General features: G+C 43.9%; 2 protein-coding genes across 3 annotated transcripts in view; one reads left to right on the forward strand and one right to left on the reverse strand.

The window, feature by feature from the left end:
* MFSD11 (major facilitator superfamily domain containing 11) overlaps positions 1-7,733 on the reverse strand; it is a 22,406-nt gene extending 14,673 nt beyond the window's left edge. Inside the window, exons 1-5 of the mRNA XM_007454401.1 lie at positions 7,638-7,733; positions 7,079-7,134; positions 5,480-5,587; positions 4,492-4,571; positions 2,467-2,611 (exon numbers count right to left, since the gene is read on the reverse strand). Of these exons, the coding sequence (XP_007454463.1) occupies positions 2,467-2,611; positions 4,492-4,571; positions 5,480-5,587; positions 7,079-7,134; positions 7,638-7,733 (485 nt within the window). The remainder of the gene's footprint in view (positions 1-2,466; positions 2,612-4,491; positions 4,572-5,479; positions 5,588-7,078; positions 7,135-7,637) is intronic.
* A 1,205-nt stretch (positions 7,734-8,938) lies between these two features.
* On the forward strand, positions 8,939-11,939 carry SRSF2 (serine and arginine rich splicing factor 2). Of its 2 annotated transcripts, none has more exons than XM_007454301.1 (3): positions 8,939-9,320; positions 9,539-9,849; positions 10,862-11,939. In XM_007454301.1, exons 1-2 carry the CDS (start codon positions 8,959-8,961, stop codon positions 9,840-9,842), a joined length of 666 nt encoding a protein of 221 aa, XP_007454363.1. In that variant the 5' UTR covers positions 8,939-8,958; the 3' UTR covers positions 9,843-9,849; positions 10,862-11,939. The 2 variants fall into 2 exon arrangements, with proteins under 2 accessions (XP_007454363.1, XP_007454364.1); XM_007454302.1 differs by having other exon boundaries at positions 8,939-9,284; positions 10,862-11,465.
* Positions 11,940-11,992: the final 53 nt, after the last annotated feature.

The following is an 11,992-nucleotide window of genomic DNA, read 5'->3' on the forward strand; positions in this document are numbered from 1 at the left end:
CCAGGGCCCTCTGGCATTCCTGGTGCCCACCACACCCCTTTCCACCCCTGGCATCTGCTGCAATGGCCATCAGTAGATCTTCACACCTTCTCACCTCCCAGCTCTCCACCACCTCCCCCTTTCTCACTGCCTTCTAGCACTTACTCTGCTATTTTCTTACAGGGTATTGTCTACCAGCCCCTCTACAATTAAGTTACATAAAAACAGGGGATTCTCTGTCTTGTTCATTACTCCTTCCCTCTCCTTTAGAAGATGGCTGGCACATGGTGCTATTTACAGAATAAAGACACAAGTTTCAAGTTTGGAAGACAATTCAGAAACAGAGAATGCTAAAAAAGGCTAAGTGGTACCCCTCAGCATTGCACCTTATGACAGTTACATGATCCCTTTTCTATCAGAAAAGTTCCTTGAAAACTGGGACAGGTTGTATTTGTCTTCACAGCACCAACACCTAACATTTGCTGAATGAATGGGTGTTTAATTTTTGTTGAATTTGTGGCATTCATCTTCATAGACCCCTTCTCCAATATCCATTGGTTTGTGCTTAAAAAAATATGTATGTGGTACATATACACATAAATGTTTGTATACTTATATAAACATGTCTTTTTTGCTCTGAACAGTGCAAATTTTGAATGCTTAATGATCCTATGACTGGAGAATTTTATGCCCTTTTTGGGCTTTAAAAAGGCAGCACAGAAAGGTCGATGCAAAATTTTTAACAATAGGTAAAACGCTTATAAGGCAAGCTTCATAATTTTATCAATTCACAAAGCAAAACAAGAGTGGCAAAGATTTCTCATTCCCCTTTCTTCAAATCCAGATGACAACCTGCAGAGAAATCACCTGCGAGGTTTCAAACAATTTTCCTTATAATTGAAATAGGTCCCTGCTTCCGATGGCAGGGTCTGGGGAAGGGGAGGAAGGAGCCATGTCTTGCCTCGAAGGTGGCAAGAAGCAGCCCCTGAAGCAGCCCAAGGAAGCAGCCAAGCAAGATAAGACATTTAAGCAGAAACAGAAAGAGGACGCCTCAGAGAAGGGCCGCTGGCCAGAGGTGGAATTAAGAAATATGGCCGAAAGTAAGCTGTTCTTTGTGCCTGAGGCAATGATGGTCCTTAATTCCATTCCTGTTTAACCATCTGGATTTCCCAGTCATAACATCTGTTGCCACCTACAACTAGAATGAAGTGTTGTTTTGGAGCCTATTGTACATTTAAAAATAAACTTTTGTTGGGACTTCCCTGGCGGTCCAGTGGTTAAGATTCCGCGCTTCCACTGCAGGGGGCGCGGGTTCCATCCCTGGTCGGGGAACTAAGATCCTGTGTGCCATGCAGCTCAGCCAAAACAAAACAACAACAAAAAGTTTTGTTAAAAAAAAAGAAAAGAAAGAAAAGAAAAGAAATATGCTCAAGGTAATTCACAATTTTTAGAAAAACAGGACTATGTAATTGTTTCCCAGTAGGGACTACATCAGGGAAAACTACCTGCACAGGTTAGTGCAAAATCCAGAGCATGGGGCTTCCCTGGTGGCGCAGCGGTTGAGAGTCCGCCTGCCGATGCAGGGGATGCGGGTTCGTGCCCCGGTCCGGGAAGATCCCACATGCTGCGGAGCGGTTGGGCCCATGAGCCATGGCCACTGAGCCTGCGCGTCCAGAGCCTGTGCTCCACAAAGGGAGAGGCCACAACAGTGAGAGGCCCGCATGCCGGGTTAAAAAAAAAAAAAAAAAAAAATCCAGAGCATGGGTGTAACCACAGCTCATCTGTAATGACTGCTGATGGCCCTGCCACTCACTTGTACCACATGATCAGAAAATTTTAGGGCTGGATCCAAGAAACAGTAACTGAGGATTGTTTGCTATATAACTTTTTTTTTTTTCTTTTTCTTTTTGCGGCACGCGGGCCTCTCACTGCTGTGGCCTCTCCCGTTGCGGAGCACAGGCTCCGGACGCACAGGCTCAGCGGCCATGGCCCACGGGCCCAGCCGCTCCAAGGCATGTGGGATCTTCCCGGACCGGGGCACAAACCCGCGTCCCCTGCATCGGCAGGCGGACCCTCAACCACTGCGCCACCAGGGAAGCCCTGTTTTCTATATAAATTTATGAGCCTATATCTTCACACGTTAAAACACAGGAAATGTCTGCTGAATTGAATGAGGAAACTGAGGCCTAGAGAAACTCAGGGGAACATTGCTACTGTCCACGGTCACACAGCTGGTGACCTGGGATTAGACTTAAATCCCCCACAAACCTTTTCACTACCTTCCCCACCTCTGTCTACCTTCCTTTCCCTTCCTCCTCCCTGGCAGCTCCCCTTGATCTTCTTTCTCTGCTTATTTGCTTTAAAACTTTTCCCTCATGTCTGCCCAGCACCGGATTATCAGTTAGGGCTATAAAAGGCTGGTAATTCCTAAACTAGACCTACTCAAAATATAGTTTAAAATAGAAAGGAATGTTTCCAACTTCTTACTCGTTGACATCCAGGTCCTGGTCATCAGAAGATTCATCTTCTCCCAGGACATTTTCGGAATCTGGTTTCCGAATGAGAAAGAAGAGAACTGTCCCCACAAGGCTAATCACTGTCAGGGCGATAAACACTGTTCTTCGGTCACTCTCTAGGGAGAAAAACAAAGAAGAAAGTAGATAGTACTGGCCATACAAACAATTCCAGAGTTAGCATTATGTTCAGTACTATGTTTGTTTATAACCATCAACACACTTTGTCATTAAATCTTACTTTACTGCATCAGTAAAAACCTAGGGCAAAGAGAAAAATAGGATACATCCCCCTTTGTCTTTCAGTCAGAGAATTACTAATAAGCCAAAAGAAAAACAGCACAAGAACTTAATCTTATTCTTTTAATCAAAGAAGGGAACAGACAAAACAACTGAATTAAAAAGTCTTCTGACAACTGACTAGTCTCCTCACACAGAGCATACATAACCTTCTCCCACACTTTGAGATGCTGCCTGAAGTGCATTCATAAACTGTAGTCTTAGTATAATAACATAATCCAAGGGAAAAGATTACTAAAAGCTAAAATCTGAGGACGTAGGGTACCACGGTTCACTAGAACAATGTGAACAAAGCAATATGGGGTATTTTCGTGGAACAGCTATTTTGCTTTGAACCTATCTGAATAAAGCACAGTGAATAAAACAAACCTGATATTTGAGTTTTCCCTTGCCAAGCAAAATATATGTAGAGATTTCCAAAGAACAAGCTGGGGGAAGAAAAGGAGGGAGAGGATATTGGGAAGTTATTTTCATATTTATGGGTTTTGAAATAATTTTTCCATTACCTGTAAAAGAAGAGAAAGAGAGGCCTACATAATTAAAGAAGTTATCTACCTGCCCTAAGTCATTTAAAAACATCCACTTCACCCTCTTTCTGAAAAACTCAACTGGGCCAGATGGAACTGTCTCCTTCCACACGAGAGAAGCCTGATTCAGACCGTCCTCCAAAGACCTGACTCACTGTGGAACATGTGACTTATTGAAGCTCTGGAAATGACTCCTTGGAAACAAGTTTACCCTACCTCTAAAATCCTATATTTTAAAGAATCGGTGAAAAAAAAAATCCATGATTTAGTTATCTGCATCTAATGAGATACTTTATTTAGTATTTCCCTAGGGAAGAAATCATTCACTTAAACTCCAGTTTCAGAATATACAATCTCTTAAAACAACATCTGCATTTGTTAAGACTTATCATGGCCAAAATTTTAGGCGTTTAGGATTCATGAGGGTAAATCGTCAGGATAGATTCCATGACAGAATGACTGTTGTTGCTTTTTACTTAGGAAATATATAATATGCTGTATCGTTATAGAGTTAGTCTCACTTTAGAAATTTAATTGTTAACAGCTATCAGGTGGCATAGCTGGGTGGGAAGGACATGGCCTTTGGAATCCAGATGATTGGATCAGTTAACTTTTAACTAAGCCTTTGTTATCTCATCTGTAGAATGGAGCTAATACCTTCTTATCGCAGGGGGTTGTGAGGATTATTGAAATTCAAGAGCCCAGTAGTACCTAAAGTATAGCAGGTGCTAAATACATTATGGTTAATATTATTTTCCATTTACTAGTCATAAATTTCAATGAGGTAGGTCCATGCATTTTTAAGTAATCCCATAAAATTTTAAATCTCCATCACATGTACCTAGGAACTCAACTCATGAAACAAGAAGATCTGAGTTTTCAACACAACCAGGGTCTAACAAATGGTGTGACAAAAAAAATTATAGGAAAGATTGAGCCATAAGAATTATTACCTGGATTGTAGGAGTGCCCAGAAAATGCCACTGTTTCTCCCAATAGTGTGCTCATCTGAATTTATTGTCAGGCAGTTTCCTTGTGCTGTCCAAAGTACTAAAATTCAAACCAAAAGTTTATCAAGGGAATGAAATCATTTAGCTTTATACATTAAACATATAAATAATACTCTTAGATAAGACCTGGAAAATAGGGAAAATGAACATCAAAATACTTACCAGCAGCTGCAATTCCAATGAAAACAGAGGCTGTGTAGAAGGACCACGGGAAAGGCTGGATAAAAACGGCAATGTACATGCTAAAATATAACAGGTCAACGTATTATAGTCAAACAATACCTGAAACAGAATGCCAATTATGCCTTCTAGGAATCAATTCTGAGGGATCTCTTCTTTTAAAATTCAGCCTGTAGGACTTCCCTGGTGGCACAGTAGTTAAGAATCTGTCTGCCAATGCAGGGGACACGGGTTCAAGCCCTGGTCCAGGAAGATCCCACATGCCGCGGAGCAACTAAGCCCGCAAACCACAACTACTGAGCCCATGAGCCGCAACTACTGAAGCCTGCACGCCTAGAGCCCGTGCTCCGCAACAAGAGAAGCCACCGTGATGAGAAGCCCGTGCACCACAACGAAGAGTAGCCTCTGCTCGCCACAACTAGAGAAAGCCTGCGTGCAGCAAGGAAGACCCAACGCAGCCAAAAAAAAAAAGAAAAGAAAAAAATTCAACCTGTAAAGGGCTTCTCTGCTACTGGAAAAAAGGGGATAAATGTGACCTATCCATTTCTTAACATACTATTTCAAATTTGTGAACTGAGACATTGAACAAAGGTCTGCAATTGGCCTCTGCCAACAGCTCAGTACACAGTGGGACTGCAGTTCTATAGCCCAGAAGAAAAGTTGTTATTTCGTTTTAATTCCCATTACTCAACTTGATACAAAATAAGATTATTTCATGAGTTCTTTTCAACTCGTGTAGAAAAAGGTTTTTGGATGCTGTTTTCATTAGTGGTAAGATGAAAGCAAATATACACAAATTCCATCACATTAAAACAATGGTATCCCTGAGCATGAAGTAGAGAACCAAATCCCTAAAATACTTCCTATAATCTATTCAATCCGAGTCAGCAAGTTCTTGTTAAAAGTTTACTGTGTGCTTGAAAGAAGCTGAAGGTGTTCTAATTAAATGAAAGAAAATTGGACTACTCACCTGTAAAATAAACCACTAGCAAACATGGAGAGCTGAGGTCCTACAATGGCAACCACTGATGGTGTAATCAAATTTGAAGCAGAGAACACTCCATAAATAATTGCCATGCTGCACACATAACACACAAAAGGAAAAAAACAACACTCTTGAAAGATTGTCTCAAAAGATCACTTTTTCAAACCCACTTAGTCTATAGTTTATTTTGCAATAAGCACTCATATTCTTTAGTCAGAATTTATAATTATATCCTTACACTGAATGTCATATTAAAGTTTTCACTTGTACAAAACATTGAAGTCTTGTCAAATGTTTCTTTGAATCAGTCTGCCTTAGACAATATGGTTTTTAATGTACCAGTAAATTATAATAGCAGCTAACACAGCTCTATGAAAAACGTATTATTATCCTCATTTTATAGAAAAGAGAACTGAAACACAGAGGGGTAAGTAACTTGTCAAAAGTGAAGCTGGATAGCTGGTCAGTGGTGGAGCCAGAATCCCATCCCTGGTAATCTGACTCCAAGAGGCCCTAGTCAACCAATCTGCTCTACAATTTAGCCTACAACTCCTGGCAACAGCATGAAATTTCACTGCTATAAATAATCACACAGTTATAACTTGCTTAAACCAGAATTTATTTAACTCAACCTAACGGTCTCACTTGAACATTATTCAGCTACTGTAGACCTGGCCCCAGTATATATGTCTTGTAGCAAAGCGTGACTAAAATCATTTCAAGAGTCATTTATAAGTCACTATTTATAAATCCAAGTAAATTATTCTTTGGCTTTTATGAATCTCTCAAATATCAAATGTTCTTTCATTTGTTCTTTACAGTATACATGAAGGCAAAACATTACAAAAAATTGTGGTATAATTATTAATCACTTGAAAAAATGGACATTAGCATCCTTTTACTCTCAATTATCATATATAAGGTCAGATTTAGGTTAGGTAACACAGAACCAAATAAGAACAGTTGGGGAGGAAGCGGGTAAGGGGTTGGCTGCAATCTAGTATTTAACCACAGAGAAAGTAAGAAATCTGTTAGTGTTTACATACAGGTATGTATTACATTCCCAACTGCAACCACAACGTACTAGTGACTTATGAAGATCTTTTCACTTCATTTTCTCCACCTGTAAAATTGGCACTAAACACCTTAACAAAAAGCTAAAAGCTCCTGATGACAATATATTAATAATTACGAAATCACAAAAACAGGAAGACCAAATATTTCAAGAGTCATATAAAACATCCTCTGTTTAGGATTTGGAAGATGTAATTATGACAATACCTGAGTGCTTATTAAATGCCAGCCACTGTGCCAAGCGCTTTACACACATTGATCTGAGCAAGGAAACTGGGCTCATAGAAGCAACTTCCTAAGATATCGCAGTAATTAAGTTTTGAAGCCAGTATTTCAAACCCAGTGTCTAATTCTATATGAAACCTAAACTCATAACCTTCATCCTATTATGTTCTCCTAGTCTAAAAAAAAAATCACTAATAATCTAATTACAATACGTTGTCTGTGATTTTGATGAAATTAAGCAACATCTGTGATATACAAAGTAAAACCAATCATACAGTACAATACCTGGTATAGCCACTGCCGTGAAAATCTGTGCTATTTAAGCTCCTGATGACAGTTTGCTGTGTGGAAGATAAAACTAATCAATGAAAACCTTTTGTAATTGCCCTCACCCCAGAAAGTCGCTCTCCAAATACTTGGAATAAAGTAAAAATTCAAGATGCTGAATACTTAATACTGAAATTCTAACACGAGAGAAGAGAATGGACTACAGAACAGAAGGCAAACCAATGAGGGGCGTGTGGGGGCGGGGCGGGGAAGGGTGAAGACCATCTGAAACTAGGCCTTAGGTTTAGTCCCTCAACTCTCCAAGTGCTAATATAGTCCTTAATATAAATAAAAAATAAATGGGTCAGCATACAAACCCCAAATCAAGTTAAGAAAAATAAACGACCCCAACAAGAAACGTCTGCCACATGAAATCAAACCTAATCATGGAAAACGAGGAAGCGTAGGTGACAAAATAAAAGGTGCAACTTAAGCGCATTATTAGACATAACGCTGATTATCATTTTTGGAATGCATTATGATAAGCACTTCAAAGGAAGATCAAATTCCAACTCACCGCTACATTTCCACAAGTTTGAAAGGCGGTGAACATAAACATAAAGGCAATTCCTAAAATAATGATGTTGAAAAGCTTTTTAGATTCCGGGGACATTTTGGCTTAACTCTGCCAAAAGGTCGGCAGCAGCAGAGGGCAGTCAGCTCTCCTCGGGGGGAACCCACTGCAATCCTGGGAGAAGAAATGAGATGGTGAGAGGAGGAGGCAAATCCAAGAGCGGTGCAGCCAAGGTGTCAACTTCCAGGTCTTGCAGTGGAATCCCGGGCTTAGGGTGAAGTTCTCCCCACGGGTATAGTTAGGACATTCCTAGGACACGATCCGAGTAGGGAAGAGCCCAACACCCGGAGAAGCGCAAAGAACGTTGTAGCGGCAACTTAAGGGGCCCGAGAGGGGGATTAGGTCCAAGGGCCAGAGGCAGCGGCCAGCACGGCCCCGCCCTCCCTGCCCTGACTCACCGCAGGTCAGGAGACCCGGTCACCTGACCGCAGCCGCGGCGCCGGCCGCTAGGCCTGCTGGGAAATGTAGTCCTGGGCGACCCGGGACGTGCAAGCGCGCCGCTAGGGCTCCCTCACCCGCTCGGGAGGAGCGGGGCCGACCTTGCGGGCTCCGGCAAGGGGGGGGTTGCTAAAAAGCGGAACGCAGCGAAGGAGACAGGAACTGCGGAAGGGGACCTGGAGACGCAGTCTGAGGAGGCCGCAAACACAGAGGGGCAAGGTGAAGGAGTACGCCCCCCGACAGAAGCGGGGCGGACGTCCGAGCAGAAAACCTGCGTGGAGCTTAGAAATTGGCATGAAAAGGAGGCGGAGCCCAGTAGGGGAGCACCTCCCTTTCCTGCCGTCACAGCGCGCTTCGCAGCCGGAAGGAGCGTTTCGCGGGCTTTCCAACTGCCGGCAAATCCCACTCCCCCTCCCATCGGCAGTGACTGCGCGCTTTTCGACCCGCCCGCGGAGCTCTGCGCAGGCGCGCCGGACAGGGGCGGGGCGCGCGGCAGGGACGTTAAGGGGCGGGGCGAGACGAGCCAATCAGAGGATTCATTTCCGGGTGGCGCGGGCGCCATTTTGTGAGGAGGGATATAAACGGGCACTGTAGCCAGACGCCGGCCCACTTGCTTCTCTGGTGGGGCTAGGTGCGTTGTGCTTTCTCAGTTATCCTAGTCAGGCCTTTCCAAACGTTTCCACACGGAAACCAACCGCCAGGGGAGAGGCGCGGCGTCGAGCCGAGCTAGTCTGAAGAACCCGCCGCCGCAGCCGAGCGCGCGAGCCCGCCGGGGCGTTAGTCCGTCGGCGCGCAGTCACGGGCCCCGGCCCGACTCTTCAGAGCCATGAGTTACGGCCGCCCGCCTCCCGATGTGGAGGGCATGACCTCCCTCAAGGTGGACAACCTGACCTACCGCACCTCGCCAGACACCCTGAGGCGCGTGTTCGAGAAGTACGGACGCGTCGGCGACGTGTACATCCCGCGGGACCGCTACACCAAGGAGTCTCGCGGCTTTGCCTTCGTCCGCTTCCACGACAAGCGCGACGCTGAGGACGCCATGGACGCCATGGACGGGGCCGTGCTGGACGGCCGCGAGTTGCGGGTGCAGATGGCGCGCTACGGCCGACCCCCGGACTCGCACCATAGCCGCCGGGGACCCCCGCCCCGCAGGTACGGGGGCGGTGGCTACGGACGTCGGAGCCGCAGGTAAGCGGGTGGGCGTCGCGTCCGGGGTTCCGGGAGGGCCTGGGTGACTCACAAAGGCCTGCTGGGGACACGTGGTGGCGGCCGGGCAGAGCCGGCGAGCTGCGAGAGGGCGGGGGCCCCATTCTCGCGACCAGGGAAATGGCGTCTGGCGGCGAGATAATGGCGGTCTGGGCGGGCGGGGCCGCGAAACCCTAACGCGCCGCCGTCCCTGTCCGCAGCCCTAGGCGGCGTCGCCGCAGCCGATCCCGGAGTCGGAGCCGGTCCAGGTCCCGGAGTCGATCTCGCTACAGCCGCTCCAAGTCTCGGTCCCGTACTCGCTCAAGATCGCGATCAACTTCCAAGTCCAGATCGGCGCGAAGGTCCAAGTCGAAGTCCTCGTCTGTCTCCAGATCTCGCTCACGGTCCAGGTCCAGGTCTAGGTCCAGGAGTCCTCCACCCGTGTCCAAGAGGGAGTCCAAGTCCAGGTCGCGATCCAAGAGTCCTCCCAAGTCTCCTGAAGAGGAAGGAGCGGTGTCCTCTTAAGCAAATGGTAATGTCCGCGGGGCTCCGAGACTCATGGCCCGAGTTCAGAAATGGGGTTTGGAGTAGTTGTTTTGATTCGATTAATAGAAAAGTGACTCCTCGTGTTAGGAGTGTTTCTCTGAGCTAACTCGGCTTTGGGAGTAAAACTGAAGAGAGGGGTCTGCAGAAAGGATGTGTATGAAGCTTAGATAATAATGGCTATTTCATAAACTGTTTTGAGACCTATTAATGAAAATGACTATTTCTTGCTGTTTTTATCCAACGTCTGCATTTTCCCCTTTAAAGCTGCGGTCTCCTGTTTGATAAAAGAATATTGGCCAGTATTGCAGATTTTAACTGATTTGGCTGATCCTCCAGGGACCAGTTTCTGTGGGCGTGTATTGGAGCAGGTTTGTCTTTAAATGTTAAAGATGCACTATCCTCTTAGAGAAAACAATCAGTTCAACTATTGTTGTGCTGACTGGGACTTCATATTCTAATGGATGTGGCGCAAACGAATTGCAAAAACGAAGCAATGAACTTTTGGAACCAAAAGTTTACAGGTATTGATTGCACTGGGTGGGGAAAGGATAGTGTGTCTTTAACTCTCAAATTGTTTGGTCCTATTTTTTAAAAGGAAAGGGCCCTAAGTAGCTCAGATGTTAAAGCATTCTGAAATACCAAATGTGTTTCATTTGAAAACTAAAAACTTAAAATGTAGACTAATTGTCTGATCTCGAGTTGCTTTTGTTTGGATACAGCCCTCTTTTTTTTTTTCTTTTCTTTTTTCCCCCCTTACCATTTTTCACCTGGGTTATTTGGCCAAGAATACATAAACACAAACTTTTAATGCTGACGGTAGCCTTTGTGAAATTTTCCTAATTGGGCCTTTAAAAAACTGATTAGTGGCTGGTTGGAACCTTTCTGTAACCTACTGGTTTCACCAGACCCTTAGTAAGTACTGAAATTAAAACCATGTGCACCTTTGGTGATTTCATAATAATGGAAGGTAAACTGAACTTATTTTTTTTCAAACCTAGATATGTCGACAAGCAACATAAAGGAAGACTTGGGGAAAAAGGACCCACGTACTCAGTACTCAGTCCGCTGAAGAGTCCTTGGAACAAGCAACTGGCTATTGAAAAGGTTATTTTGTAACATTTTGTCTAACTTTTTACTTGTTTTAAGCTTTGCCTCAGGTGGCAAACTCATTTTATGTGCCATTTTGTTGCTGTTATTCAAATTTCTTGTAATTTAGTGAGGTGAACGACTTCAGATTTCATTATTGGCTTGGATATTTGAGGTAAAATTTCCTTTTTGTTTATATAGTGCTGACTTTTTTTGTTTGAAATTAAACAGATTGGTAACCTAATTTGTGGCCTCCTGACTTTTAAGGAAACGTGTGCAGCCATTACACACAGCCTAAAGCTGTCAAGAGATTGACTCAACATTGCCTTCATACCTTAAAATTTAAAACCTACGAAAGTTGGTGTAAATTGTTTGTATATGTTATTTACCTTCAGGTCTAAATGGTAAACTGAACCCAAATTTGTATAAAGACTTTTCAGGTGAAAAGACTTGATTTTTTTTTTTAAAAAAAAAGGATTGTTTACCAAACACAATTCTAATCTCTTCTCTTATGTATTTTTGTGCACTAGGCGCAGTTGTGTAGCAGTTGAGTAATGCTGGTTAGCTGTTAAGGTGGCGTGTTGCAGTGCAGAGTGCTTGGCTGTTTCCTGTTTTCTCCTGATTGCTCCTGTGTAAAGATGCCTTGTCGTGCAGAAACAAATGGCTGTCCAGTTTATTAAAATGCCTGACAACTGCACTTCCAGTCACCCGGGCCTTGCATATAAATAACGGAGCATACAGTGAGCACATCTAGCGATGATAAATACACCTTTTTTTTTTCTTCCTCTCCCCCACCCCCCCAAAAAATGGTAAATCCGATCATCTTCATGTATGAACTTAAAATGTGGAAAATGTTAAGGAAACAAATGGTTTGTAACTTTGTAAGTACTTATAACATGGTGTATCTTTTTGCTCATGAATATTCTGTACTATAACCATTGTTTCTGTAGTTTAATTAAAACGTTTTCTTGGTGTTAGCTTTTCTCAGAATATGTCTTGGTCTTTTTTCCCCCGTTTATTTGAAAGACCTGTGCAATTATCTT

Source organism: Lipotes vexillifer, unplaced genomic scaffold (assembly GCF_000442215.2).
Source record: "Lipotes vexillifer unplaced genomic scaffold, Lipotes_vexillifer_v1.1 scaffold518, whole genome shotgun sequence".
Lineage (NCBI taxonomy): Eukaryota > Metazoa > Chordata > Mammalia > Artiodactyla > Lipotidae > Lipotes > Lipotes vexillifer.